This window comes from Medicago sativa, chromosome 7 (assembly GCF_051527215.1).
Source record: "Medicago sativa cultivar Bolivia chromosome 7, Bolivia_mono, whole genome shotgun sequence".
NCBI lineage: Eukaryota > Viridiplantae > Streptophyta > Magnoliopsida > Fabales > Fabaceae > Medicago > Medicago sativa.
Window position 1 is genome coordinate 20445620 of NC_140755.1, and position 14693 is coordinate 20460312.

Sequence of the window (14693 nt, forward strand, 5' to 3'; positions counted from 1 at the left end):
CTTCAGCCCCGAAATCTCATGGAAAAAGATGACAAATAAATAAACCCTAACCAAATTTGAAATAGGAAAAACTCTTATTCTCATATTCAATTCATTCAAAATTTGATTACTAGATTGTTGAGCCTGAAATAGGAAATCAAAGATGATTTGTCTTGATACTTAAAGTATGATTGAATCATGAAGTCGGTAACTAGACACGCAAATTTAAAAGATAAAACAAAATAATAAGAATGTTATTACACGCGAATTTGTTTAATTCGTTTCTAAGGGATGTGAAGTTGGAGGATGTAGATGTGTTGGGTAGGATATATACTTGGTATCATTCGAATGGAAGATCGATGAGTCGCATAGATAGAGTCCTTATCGTGGAGTGCTCTCAAGTTTGGGGAATCCCCACACTTTGGGTTCTTCCAAGGGATATGTCGGATCATTGCTCTATGGTTTTAAAGATGGGAGGTTGGAATTGAGGTGTGAAGCCTTTCCACTTTAATAATTGTTGGTTGGAAAATAGGAATTTCAAAGGGGTGGTGGAGGAGTCGTGGAGATGTTTTGAGGGAAGGGGATGGATGGGTTTTTTGTTGAAGGAGAAGCTTAAGTATCTTAAAGGGAGGCTTAAGGATTGGAATAAGGAGGAGTACACTTTTCGCCATTTATTTTTAAAAAAATGGTATTTGATTTTTGAGTGGATGGTATGGAAACAGTGGCAGAATTTAGTTTTACTTGATGTATTGATGGATGGTAAGAATTATCATTCTGTAATTGTTTCTTGTAATTACAATGCAATATAACATTCCTCTATTTGTTTTCTAGTTTAACGGGGATACTTTTATGCTTGCCATTTTTCTCCATTCTTGATTCAGATAAGTGTACCTTAATATTGTATTGATCTGTAACAGTAGTCTTCACTTCTGTGCTTTTGTAGATTGATTTTATCAAAGAGGAACTGCAAAATGTCGAGATTCCTATAATACTGGTGGGTTCTTTTACATCAACACCTCCAATAGTTTTCTCCAGTGTCATTCTGATTTGCAGAGTTGTATATGAACTATAACACCAATTTGTTGCAAGCTGATTAAGCTCTTTTCCCCTTTTAGGATAAGGAATGAAGGATGTATCTAGAAATACCGAGTTCAAAACTTACTTGCATGTGTCAGCTAACATCCTTTTATTTGTTAAAAGAGAACAATGTTGGATAAAAGGAAGCAAACAAATGTGGTTCTTAGCTAAACTATTTGATAGCAATTGTCATAATGTCATCTGTGTTTTCACAACATAAATATCTATTGGATTGAGAAACCAGCAATTTTTAACAAGAGGGTTTAATTATATTCTTTAAGTGAGGGTTAATTATATTCTTCAAGTAAAACTTGTTTTATGATTTCTATCCAAAAAAAGTTCTGCATACAGAAAAGTTTTATAACTTTTATTCAAATGAAGTTTTGATAACTAATTTAGAGTTTTCTTACCAGGTTGGGCACTCTATTGGTGCATACATATCTATTGAAATGTTCAACAAGACTCTAGATAAGGTAACTGGATTTCTGCATATTGCATTAAGCACGAACACATCATTCCACCTGTCCATAATTTCTGATCTTATTGAATTGTTTGCTTGCATTTCTCCTGGGCTCTGCAGGTGAAATACTATGTTGGACTTTATCCATTTTTGACATTAAACCCACACTCAACAACACGGTTAATTATTGCAAAAATTGCACGGTAAGTCTGGCATTTCCTCTTTAAAGTCACTCCTCAAAGTCAAACCCCTTTGATACTGTCTTTTTTGTCAGATATGACATGAACTAGTAGTGATTACAAGCTTATATATATCATTTTTGACATGGTTCACACTCTCTTTCTTACCTCATGAGTCATGAGATTCAATTTACACATAAAACAATAATTTATAGTTTAATCTGACTAATGGTTAATGGGATTTCAGATCCCAAATTCTAGCTGCCGCTCTTAGCTACCTGACAGCATCATTAGGATTGTTACCGGTCAAGGCTTTGAGGTTTATTGTCAGAAAATCTCTTGGGAAGTCATGGTCTGCCAATGCAGTTGAGGCTACATGCTCTCACTTGTCACAGGTTAGTTTATGTTCTTACTAAGATGCCAAAGCACTTGAATTTGGTACCCGCGAATTGGGTTGCGGTTATCGTCCTAGTGCAGCGAATTATGTTACTGGATTCCTTTTGAAGTTCAATGCCTATTACCTATTGAATCTCTTGGATTGTTTGATGAAAATGGATTAAATCTTTTACTCCTATGCTTTTTTTCTTCAGATTTTGATTTGAGTCTCAGTTTTGCTTGTAATTCAGTTTGTTAGGATCTATGTAGCACAAATGCATCATGTACTAGATTCCTACTACATTTTGTTTCAGACTCTAATATATCTTTAGAATATTGTTATGTGCCCGAACACTTTGTCTAATATATCTTCATATTAGTCTGTTATTCATGTAAGCTAAATGTCCACAACTTCATGTACCATTTCTGGTTTTGCTATTGTGTTGTTGATCCCTGGAATGGTCGTTTTAAAATAAAAGTGTGTGTTATTGTTTTGTACTTTTGTTCTGGTTTTGTTCTATTTTACTTTCCTAGACTAACTAATGACTTATATATTGTTCCCATTTGAGGTTATACATGTTATCCATTTGAATCCAATACCTTTTAAAATGGAGACTAGCTAATGACTTTAATACCTATTAAAATGGAGGCCTAATGACTTTAATACCTTTTAAAATGGAGATTACCAGACTTTCATATTTTTTTTTCTATATAATTTTGCTTCTATTTGAGCGTATAGGGTGATGGCTATCTAGCTTGTGAAAATTGTGTTTCGGCCTACATATGGTTTTTGTTTTCTTACTGTAGTATTATTCGGCCTACATATGCAAGTTTAAAATCTAAAGTAGTGATAAAATATTCTTAGTTGATGAGAAGTTGTCTGTAATTTTACCACTAGCCTTCTAAAGAATATGTTTTCATGCCATAATTGTGAAGATTCTGGTATTTGCTGTTTGTTAGATATGTATCAAATACTAAGTTGAAATTTAATTTGATGGCTACTTTTCATTCTCTTATCTCTTTCCTAACAGCTTTAGTCCTTAGATTGAAGGTTAACGTGAATTGGATTTGCAAAATAGTATATTTGATTTTGTATTAATATATCTCAACTGCTTACTTCCATTTTGGACTGAGTCCTTGACATGTCATCTATATAAGAGACCCACATCCATGTGAAAGCCAGAGGGATTGTTCTGGCTTGTGCCAAGGTATGTAAGACAAACACAATATCCAATTTCAAGCGGAGACTTTCGAGAATTGGTTTCCACTACGCAAAATGATTTTGAAGGGAAAAGAAATTTGAGAGTTAAGGTGGTAAAAAAACTAGACAAAATGACTTTTGTCTCAAGGTGAGATGACTTTTGTCTAGACTCTGTTGGAAAAAATTTCTCACTCAATTTAGGGTTTTTCTATGCTTTAGGAATCAAATATTTATCTCAACAAAAATGACACCATAAGCTATAAGTTAGTCCATATTGGTTCTTAATATATTCAAATCATAGTTAATGTTGTTATTTTAATACTTCTATTGTTTTTGGAGCATTCTGAATCACTTAATATTTGAGATCACACACTCACCATTTGATATCATTTGTTAAACTTGTTTGTCTTGATGCTTCATGAAACCTGAACTGATTATTAAAAGTCAATATTATAGAAGGAAGTTGTTGGATATTGTTTTTTGAAGGAACAAGTTGTTGGATAGTTGATGACTGAAGTTAGCATAATGTAATTATGTAAGCTCTTTTGGAGATGAATATTATTTTTATGAAGATTTATAAATGTTTTGCACAAGTGTGTAACTGTAACTGTGATGAATATTATACCGTATTGACTTGAGGCTAAGACTAGCATAAGGGTTAAGATCTGTCTGTCATAGACACGACACCAATCTGTTCTGTTCTGTTCTGTTTCGTGTATTCTAAATTTGTAACTCATCTTATGACGGTAGAGGAGATGAAAAGTATAACCTGTGGTTTCTGTTCTGTTATCCAACCTTTTGGGAAGGAGTTATTATTAGTTTTATGTGAGAGTTTAGCATTGAAAAAGTAAATTGGACTCTGCAGCAAGCTACCTAACTACAGCTTTAGTTTTTGGTAAAAGTCATGTGTTGTAAGGTTCATATTCATGTTTAACTTTATACTTTAACTTAGTGTATGATATGTTTATACTTTGCTGCTATGTTTCGTGTATTCTAAATTTGTAACTAAGGGTTTGGGATCTCAAACTTTGCTGCTATGATGGCTTATTAGTTAGGGTCAAATCTTAAGTTTATTGGTTCTGTTATGGACATGAAAACAGTAACTTATTGGTTCTCCAGATCCAAGATGTTTGAATTTTTGAACAAAATATTTAGTGTTACTTTCTACTTCTATTTTAAGACTTGGATATATCAATGATAGCTTGTTTTGGTTCTTATATAATTAGTTTAGACTAACATTATTAAGGATGATAAATTGCTAATAAATAATTATAGCTTTTTTTTTATGATCCATGAAAAGAGATCAAGATGATGTTTAGACATTGACTAGATATTAAACTGTTATGTTTTTTTTTTGTTGAACGATTCATGCTTCTACATTTTCAGATTACTCTCAAAGAATGGTCCATGATGGTTTATATACTATGATTTTCATATTGGAGAGGTCAGTTTGTTTTTGTTTATTTAGATTATAATTATTTATGTTCAAGAGACTTTTATCTAACTTCTAAGTCTAGATAGGAATGTGACTATTTTTGTTTTTATTAGGCTGCTATAATGAATCAAACTTATGCTTTCAACTCTTTACCGAAGAAGCGTGCTTTAGCCTGGATTGAGTATGCTGGTAAGTTTTTGTTGTCCAATTTTAAGGCCATATCTCGATAATTCCAATTCTTCAATATGGACTAGCTCATTCTTCTATTCTTTTGAGTTATCATAGATACATCATCATTATGTTCTTTAAGACGTAAGGTCTGTTTCTTTTATTTTTCAACCGTGTGTTAGTTTTGAATGTTTGTGATTCCTACTATGGATTATCATATGGACTGAGATAGTGTTTTCTAGATTATCCTACAATGATGCTTCTTGTTATTTAATCTTGTTGACAATAGATTTTGATAGGGAACAAAATTGTGTGTACTCATAAGTAACTCTGGTCATGCTATTATATATTGTCCCACAGGTATGCACTTCCATGTGAGTTTGATCTTCAAGAGGAGGGTCATGGTGCTGCTATTGAATTATCATAAGGGTTGTTTCCTTAAAGCTTTTTATACGAAGCTCCAACTATGGTAAAATTCTATGTTTTAGTGTTATACTCTAGAAATCAGTGACTATCATAGATAATAAGCCTTAATGGCAAGTTTTCTGTATTTGGAATGATGAATAATGATCTAGCCACTAGTATTTGTATGGAGTTTTAATTATGATACAATTGTTTTAAATGTCTAGCCACTAGTATTTTGGTTTTTGAATGTTTAAACTGTGTACTTTATCTATTGTTTTGATTGTTAATATTGAAAGAATTATATTTATGGGATTTAGATATTTTTAGTTATATATTTATGTATTTTAAGTATTTATTAATATATTTATTTAAATTGTCAACAAAAATTGTCCCATTCAATTTTTTTTATAAAAAAACTAAACATTTGCGACTGTTGTGAAGGGTCGCAATTGCACCATTCAATTTTTTAAAAAAAAAAAACTAAACATTTGCGACTATTGTGAAGGGTCGCAATTGCACCATTCAAATTTTTTTTTTAAAACAACTAAACATTTGTGACTGTTGTGAAGGGTCACAAGTCCATTTAATTTAGATTAAACCATATAATTTGCGACTGTTAGGAACTGTCGCAATAACATTTGCGACGGTTGGAGTGGCTGATCTACGAAGGGTCGCAAATGTCTGTTGCAACCCCAACATTAGCGCCTGTTGGGGAACAGTCGCAAATGTACATTTGCGACCCTTCTAACAGTCGCAATCGTCAATTTTAAAGGTCGCAAAACACATTTTTTCTTGTAGTGAATGTCATAGTATGTTAATTATTATGTTTGTTTTTTTTCCATTATTTCTCATGGAAAAAGATGACAAATAAATAATCCCTAACCAAATTTGAAATAGGAAAAACTCTTATTCTCATATTCAATTCATTCAAAATTTGATTACTAGATTGTTGAGCCTGAAATAGGAAATCAAAGATGATTTGTCTTGATACTTAAAGTATGATTGAATCATGAAGTCGGTAACTAGACACGCAAATTTAAAAGATAAAACAAAATAATAAGAATGTTATTACACGCAAATTTGTTTAATTCATTTCTAAGGGATGTGAAGTTGGAGGATATAGATGTGTTGGGTAGGATATATACTTGGTATCATTCGAATGGAAGATCGATGAGTCGCATAGATAGAGTCCTTATCGTGGAGTGCTCTCAAGTTTGGGGAATCCCCACACTTTGGGTTCTTCCAAGGGATATGTCGGATCATTGCTCTATGGTTTTAAAGATGGGAGGTTGGAATTGAGGTGTGAAGCCTTTCCACTTTAATAATTGTTGGTTGGAAAATAGGAATTTCAAAGGGGTGGTGGAGGAGTCGTGGAGATGTTTTGAGGGAAAGGGGTGGATGGGTTTTTTGTTGAAGGAGAAGCTTAAGTATCTTAAAGGGAGGCTTAAGGATTGGAATAAGGAGGAGTACGGGTGTGTGGAGGAAAGGATGATATGAGGTAATTGGTGGAAGAGATTGAGGCGTTAGATTTAAAAAGGGAGGTGGGTTTGTTGTTGGACTTATAGGTGAAGTTTCGGAAACTAAAGTTTCAAGAGTTGTGGCAGCTTTGTAAGGCTAAGGAGGTGGTATGGTTTCAAAGATCAAGGTCTAAGTGGTTGAAAGAAGAGGATGTGAATTCAAAATTCTTTCATAGAAGTGTCAAGTTGGGATCTACCAGAAATGCTATCAAGGCTTTAAGGTTGGATGATGCTTGGATTCAATCACCAAGTGATGTGAGAAGGGTGGTTGTAGATTATTTTAGAAGGCAAGTTTTGAATATCCCTTGGGAGCATCCAAAGTTGGATGGGGTTATGTTGAGAACCTATCTTTCGAGAAGAATAAGGGTTTGATTGCTTCGTTTTCGTTGGAGGCGATTGAGAAAGTGGTTAGGTTGTGTGATGGTGATAAGAGTCCGGGTCTGGATGACTTTAATTTTGCTTTTGTGAAGGATTTTTGGTACTTTGTTGAAAGATGAGGTGCGAATTATGTTCGTTTAATTTCATGCGAATGAAGGGGTACCAAAGTACTTTTTGGCATATTTTGTTGCTTTAATCCCAAAGATTTCATCTCCTCTTGCCTTGAAAGATTATTCCCCCAATTTCATTATTAGGAAGCCTTTATAAGCTTCTTTCGAAGGTGTTGGAGGTTGTACTTGCTTCTGTGATGGATTTAATAATCTTGACATCTTAATCGGCTTTGTTGAAAGGGCTTAATTTGGTGGATGGAGTAATGGTAATTAATGAGGTGGTGGAATTTGTGAAAAAGGAAAAAGGAGAATGTTTGATTTTGAAAGTTGATTTTGAGAAAGCGTATGACCTAGTGGGTTAAGATTTTTTTTAGTATACGATGGGGAGAGTGGTTTTATATATATCCCAAGTGGGTGGCTTGGATGAAGGCATGTGTGTTTGGGGGGAGTATGTCGATCCTTGTTAACGGTAGCCCAATAGAGGAAATTTGTACCCAAAGAAGGTTGAAACAAGTTGACCCCCTTGCACCCTTCCTTTTCCTTTTGATAGTGGAATGGTTTGGTTGTCTAATGAGGAACGACATGAACCTTAACTTCTTTAAGGGCTTTCGGATTGCTATTGAGGAGTTGGTGATTTCCCATCTTCAATATGTCGATGATACTATTTGTGTGGGAGAGACAACGATTGAGAATCTTTGGTTTTTGAAGGATTTTCTTAGAGGTTTTGAGATGGTGTCTGATTTGAAGGTTAATTTGTATAAAAGTTGTTTGACGGGAGTTAATGTGCGCATGGATTTTTTAGAAATGGCTTGTAATTTTTTGAAATGTAGTGAAATGTAACAAAATGAGTAATCCTTCTTTAATTTTTATTACATTTTAAATCCCTACAAAAATATTCAGCACCCAGTTTTGTTAAACAAAAATTCTTTAAATAAAAGTTTGTATGTTTATAGAGACAAAAAAACATATCAACCTTTAAAATAGAGTTTGGTCTAACTAAGATCTAACATAGATTATAGATCTATTTTGGTTTGTCTAACTTATTCCTGTTCCTAATCACATGTATCTCTTATTTACATAATGGAGAATGCTGCAACCCATCAAACATGTTCATAATTAGTTTCTGCTTAATAAAAAGTTTAGATCATGATGTAAGATTTTTCCTACATGTCATATAACTATGTACACGTGAGTATATATAGGATCGTTTCCACAGGGAGTTGCGGTATATCATAAGCATTTTCACAATAGTTCACATTAAGGGTTTGGATATAATTTGTTTGTTTGTAACACTATATCCATAGATGACAAAAGTAAAAACGAGAAGAGATTGAACTATTTCGTTTGCGGTATAAGATAACGAACAAGCATAACAGCAGCAATCTCTCGATCGATTAACAGACTCTAGCTTTATAACCAATATTATTACAATCATTTCTACAACATCCTTCGTGTCCAAAGCGACATCGTTATTTCTAAGTTAGCGTTTAAACATTCGTGTCCAAATTCCTTAAACGATAACAAAGTTGATCGGATAACTTAATCGACCGTGTCCAGCCTGATTAAATATCCGAAAGCATTAAAATCTTGATTAAAAGTAATTATCAAAGGTTTACAAACTTGTCAAGAGTGATATAACATAAGATAGATTGTTATTCTAGTTCTAGATTCAAGAGTTTGTGTCCAAATCATCTTGAATCTCTTTGAAAGCATTAAAAGCAAGAATAACAACAATATTGAATCATTAAGCTAGAACCTTATATATTAAAAGATCAAAAGATTACATAATAGCTTGATTGTTACCTCAATACTACAAAGAAGGTGATAGTTACATATAGACATGTAAACTAATGCAAGGAATGAAGGAAAGATGAAGATTCCATGCCAAGATCCTTGATGTCTCAATGAATCTAGGGTTGAATCTACTCCTTAATCACTTGCTTTGTGTTTCTCTCTTTGAAATAGCTCTAACCTCTCTCTAGAAATGTATAAAATGTTTCAATGGAATAGTGAATAGTCCTAGAGAGAGGGAAAACTTGTATTTAAATGGGCTAAAAACGTGTAATCTCGCTTAAGCGAGATACATCTCGCTCAAGCGAGAAGCCTAAATATCCAACCATGGCCAATGAAGTCTTGCCACGTAGCCCTGCTCCTTGATGAAGTTGCATCTCGCGTAAGCGAGTTAGACCTCGCGTAAGCGAGGTTGCTTGAAACTTAAACCGCCTTAGAATCCTGCTTGAGCGACATGGAAGCGAGATGGAAAGCGAGAAGCTCATCTGATCCCTGGAGAAATCTCGCGTAAGCGAGATGATCTCGCGTAAGCGAGATTCTAAAATTGCACAAGCGACCTGGAAGCGAGTTGTAAGCGAATGTTGAGTTTCTCCCTGGAGGAATCTCGCTTAAGCGAGATGACCTCGCGTAAGCGAGATTTGCTTGGTTCACACACTTGAGTTTTGGTCCTTGCTTGTCATTTCCTGCATAAATTGGGTAGAATTAGGCATATAAAGCATAAATGGTATAATTACAACAATTGATTGCTTTTCCGTAGATAACTTGCATAACAAGTCACTAAAAATGCCTCTTTTTCCACATGAAATATATTACTTTTGAGCACTTATCAAACTCTCCCCAACTTAGCTTTTTGTTTGTCCTCAAACAAAAGAATCAAAAGGAAACTCACAAGGCTTTGGACAGGCTTTCTAGCACAGTACCAAGCAATTCAAATCAAATAAAAATTTTCAAGTGGTGATTCAAATGTGAATGCACCGGCAAGCATGAAGTTCTCCATTATTCCTAGCACAGCTATAAATGTGAAACAAGTCCTAAGCACAAAATACACATCATAAACTTCAAAGTATAGACATAACTATCTATGAACCACACCTAACACACTTCTTTAAAAGTAAATGGAATACCAAAATAACAATGAGTAAGGTAATGAACACACATCCAACAATCATGCTAACATCCTATTTAAGTTAGGTGTTCATCCAAATATCGTCTCAAAAAGCATAAAAGCATGGATCAAAAGGTCTTGCAAGGGTTATAACTTGGCCGGGCTACAAAAGAAATTTCATATGTGGGGCAATTGATCAGAAAGCCTATCAAAGAGGAACATTCTTTGTAATTCAACTTGAAATTCAAAATCTTCCCTACCAAAAATTACAACCTTTGATGATTAACAATCAAACCAATAACCTTGACAACTTATTCTATTTTTGATTTTTTTTTCTTTCTTTTTCTTCTTTTTCTTTTCTTTTCCAAATGTACAACTTTTTCTTTGATTCAATGTTGTCAGGTTATTTTACAACTTCACCAGAACTTAACATATAATGCCTCCTTTTTCTCCCCAACTTGAATACAACAAAACTCTAATTGAATGTTCCCCTATCCTAAGGCAAGGGACAAAGTACAAAAAGGTTAAGGGTTCAACAAAGTAAAATTATCTAAGTCCTATAAGATTCAACCATGAACTGGATTTTTGAAAAATTTCAGGCAAATTCAACAAGCATTGTGCTTATGAATATTGACAGTTCATGTTTGAGGACTTGATTCATTTGGCTCAGATTGGGGTATCAGATACTCGCTCTTCTCACAGGTAGGCTTTATGTGGTCAAGTAGGTTACTCTTAATTCAAAAAGTGCCTTGATCCTTTCCATGCTTTCAAACAATTCAAAATAATTATCAGGTTTAACATAACTAAAACAAGTTAGACGGTGATTATCGGTCTCCAGCATATATACAACAGATTGAAGCTACCTCACATTTATGTTAAGTACTAAGTGGTTCAAAGATATTTATGTTTATGAAAAGACTTAAATGATATATATTTTGTGCAAAGTACAAATTTCACATTCATAGTAACACCTAGAATAACAGGAAACCAATACCTTGACATTGCGCTTTCTCACAATTCATATCATTATCACTCACCTGCTTTTGCTCAATAATTGGCTCCTTAGAGCACTTTAAACTTTGATGTTCATGAGCAATTTTTCTTTTGACGAAACACAAGCAAGATTAATCAAAAATTTCATCCAAAGCAATAAGTTAAAAACCAAAAAAACACGCTAAGCTATTTAACCCAAAACGAAATTTCAATTAAACCAAAATATTGAACACCCAAAACCGTGCTCAAAAAGTATAAGTTCAAAAGCGATAAAATTGTTCCAGTATAAAACTAAAAACATAAACTAAAAAGTCAAAGCAGAAGTCAAAGTAAACAAAGCATCACTAAAAAGTCAAGCAATGTGGTCAGTGTGCCGCATCATCATCCATATCATCCTGAGATAGATGGACACTGGCTGTCCTCTCTGGATCATCATCGACACCATGCACACTAGCTGTCCCATGCACACTAGCAGTCCCATGCACACTAGCTGTCCTCACCGCATCACCACCAATGTGGACACTGGCTGTCCTAGTAAAGTCATCAGCTTCTCCACCAAATGCTGCACCACTGCCCCCTCCTGGGTAGGTTGGCCTGTCCCCAGGCCACATGCAAGAATCATAGTACTGTGCAGGAGTGAACATAAAACACCGGGGATCCATGTGAGCATCGTAAAGATGCGAGTAGATGCCCTGGTTGCTGCGGAAGATAGCAGCCTGCTGATCCATTATGTGATTCTCTCTCTGCTCCTGTGCTTGAGCTAACTGAAAGGCTTGCTGCTGCTGTGCCTGAGCTCTCTCAACTGCTCGCTGCTCATACTGAGCCATATATGCCTGAAAAGATGAAAAATCATAAGTGCCTGACTGCTGAGGTGGTGGCATAGTCTGGTGAGGATCTTCATGCTCTGGAAAGTCCTCAGGTTGGGGTACATCCTCAGGTTGGGGTACTTGAGAAGAAGAAGCAGCACCTTTGGTTAGTGCTCTAGAAATGTAACCCCGAATGTACTTGTCATCAATGGGAGAAACCAGCTGTTCTAAAAAAGGCTCGGTGACTGGCACCTCATGATGCTTAAGTAATCCCATAATAAAGCCCGGGAAAGCTAGTCTGGTCTCTGGGCCAGCTACACCACCAAGAGCTACATGCTTCAGCTCTCTTGAAATAATTGCAGCCACATCCACTGCCCTTCCTTTGCAAATATGCCAGATCAGAGGAGGCATTATTTTCTTTGGAGTTGTGGTGACATGGCTTTTTGGCCAGACATTATGAACTAAGAACTTAAACAGAACTCCAGCTTTTAGCCTCATGTCAGTGAAGGCCGCCAAATTGCGGTTACCCGCTTTGGACTCAGTATATGTCCTACCCGGTAGCAAAATCTCCCTCTCAATCTTACCCAGATTCCAATCAGCAGCACTCTCTCTCTCCCCATAAGGACACAAGGCAGGTGTGTCAGGGTCATCAGACTCAGGTAAGGTGTAAGGGTTGCCTAAGTATTCATTAATCGCATCCCTATCGAAGCGGATGGTCTTTCCTCTAACCATGGTGGTGTAAGAAAACGCAGCATGCATTTCCTTAGCATCACAGTCTGGTAAAGAATTGGCATAAAACTCTCTCAAGAGATCCAGGTTGATTTTGGGATATGGGTTAAGGAGTTTCTCCCACTTTCTCTCAGTGAAAACGGCTGCGATGTCAGCAAACTCACCCTCAGGGTTAATCCGGAAAATTTTGTCATGCCAAGTTTTCTCTTTTTTCAGCTCAAGAAACCTGGCATAGGTTTTGTTGGAAGTGTAAATGGTACGGTCCGGGTTTCTAGGTAAGGGTGCAGGACGGTTTACAACACCGGATGAGGAAGCAGTGGTTTTTCGTTTCTTGGTTGGTTGATTTTTGGGGGCCATCTGCAAAACAACCAGAAAAACCATATACAGTATAGCAATAATTGATCAGCACAGTATGGAATCAAATGGAAGTACACAGATTAGATTAACACAAAAGTCAGAAATAACAACAAGGCACTGGGCTATCTCGCTTGCAACTCGCTTAAGCGAGACCAGAAGCGAGATATTGAAGAAAAATCTGGGCAAAAATATGAAGTCTCGCTTAAGCGAGAAAAGTAGCTAAGAACTTCGCTTAAGCGAGATTCTTCTGAACCTGCGAAAATCAACCCATTTCCAGAATTTTCAACCAAACCCACAATATTTTAAACCAAAATTCAACTTCAATCCTCTACTCACAAAACCAACTCATGAAAATAAACCAAAATCAAGACTTGTGTTCAACATTAAATCAAAACCCTTATTTTCCAAAGATTCCAAAATGGGTCAAAATTTACACAATTGAATGTTGAAGAAAAACAGTGATGATTTTTGATTCATTTTCATGTTATGAACCTAAGGAAACAGTCTCTAGTCACAAACACCTACATCTAACCCTAGCCATTCTAAATTTGCATAAAGCATGAATTTTGAAATTGAAAAGCATGGAGCAAAAATAGAAATCGAACCTGTTGAAATGATGATTAATGAAGCAAGCAAATGATGATGAATGAAGAAGTATGCAAGTGCTTGACTATGGTTGAATTGGTTTTGATTTTAGGGTTAAAGTTTGTGAGGAAAAGAAAAGTTTAGAGAAAAATGGAGAAAATGAGAGTTGGAAAACGTAAAAGGGGAAAATGAGTGGATGGGGGAGTGGTTAAGGGGAGTTAATCCCCTTGGAAACCGTTACCCTTTTTGAATTAAAACTCATCTCGCTTGCGCGAGATTAACTCGCTTAAGCGAGATTTCTCCCGAAACCAAAAGTCCAAACATGCAGCAATCTCGCTTAAGCGAGATGAACTTCGCTTGAAGCGAGATTTAACCAGATAAGCTTCTTACTTTGCTTTGCAATGCTCATGATATTCTACATGCTATAAAACATAAAATTACTTACAAAACTGGGTGTGCCTCCCAGCAAGAGCTTGTTTTACGTCCTGTGCTTGACGCATTTTGAAGAAATTATGGCTCGATTAGTGAAATCGTCGTCAAACACCGATCAATTTCACCACCGAAGTAGGGCTTAAGTCTCTGCCCATTCACAGTCCAGTTGGCTTTTGTGACTGGATCCTCAAGCTCAACAGCTCCATATGGTTTGACCTCTTTAACCATGAAAGGTCCGGACCACTTAGACTTCAATTTGCCCGGAAACAGTCTTAGTCTTGAATTGAAAAGTAACACCATTTGCCCTGGCATGAATTGTCTCATAATGATCTTCTTGTCATGATACTTCTTGGTCCTTTCTTTGTAGAGCTTTGAAGATTCATAAGCTTGATTTCTCAATTCTTCAAGCTCATGCATTTGAACTTTTCTTCTTTCACCGGCCTTCTCTTGATCAAAGTTTAGGAACTTCAATGCCCAAAATGCTTTATGTTCGAGCTCGACCGGTAAGTGACAAGATTTGCCATAGACCATTTGGAAAGGAGTGAGGCCTATAGGAGACTTGTATGCAGTCCTATATGCCCACAAAGCTTCATCAAGTTTAGCCGACCAAT

General features: G+C 35.7%; 1 protein-coding gene across 2 annotated transcripts; it reads left to right on the forward strand.

Moving 5' to 3' along the window:
• The first annotated feature begins 33 nt into the window (after positions 1–33).
• LOC146904927 (uncharacterized) lies at positions 34–5566 on the forward strand. 2 transcript variants are annotated; one of them, XM_085726975.1, is made up of 8 exons: positions 34–738; positions 923–973; positions 1470–1529; positions 1637–1719; positions 1943–3419; positions 4658–4715; positions 4820–4895; positions 5235–5566. In XM_085726975.1, the coding sequence occupies exons 1-5, from the start codon at positions 736–738 to the stop codon at positions 2109–2111; spliced, it is 366 nt and encodes a 121-aa protein (XP_085583101.1). In that variant the 5' UTR covers positions 34–735; the 3' UTR covers positions 2112–3419; positions 4658–4715; positions 4820–4895; positions 5235–5566. The 2 variants fall into 2 exon arrangements, 1 of the variants encoding a protein (XP_085583101.1); XR_015019268.1 differs by lacking the exon at positions 1943–3419 and having other exon boundaries at positions 89–738.
• Positions 5567–14693: the final 9127 nt, after the last annotated feature.

What these genes read in the sequence shown, in the direction of transcription:
- LOC146904927 (XM_085726975.1), top strand. An exon ending in TCAACAAGACTCTAGATAAG is followed by an intron (nt 1,530 to 1,636) that starts GTAACTGGATTT and finishes TGGGCTCTGCAG; the next exon opens with GTGAAATACTATGTTGGACT. An exon ending in ATTATTGCAAAAATTGCACG is followed by an intron (nt 1,720 to 1,942) that starts GTAAGTCTGGCA and finishes ATGGGATTTCAG; the next exon opens with ATCCCAAATTCTAGCTGCCG.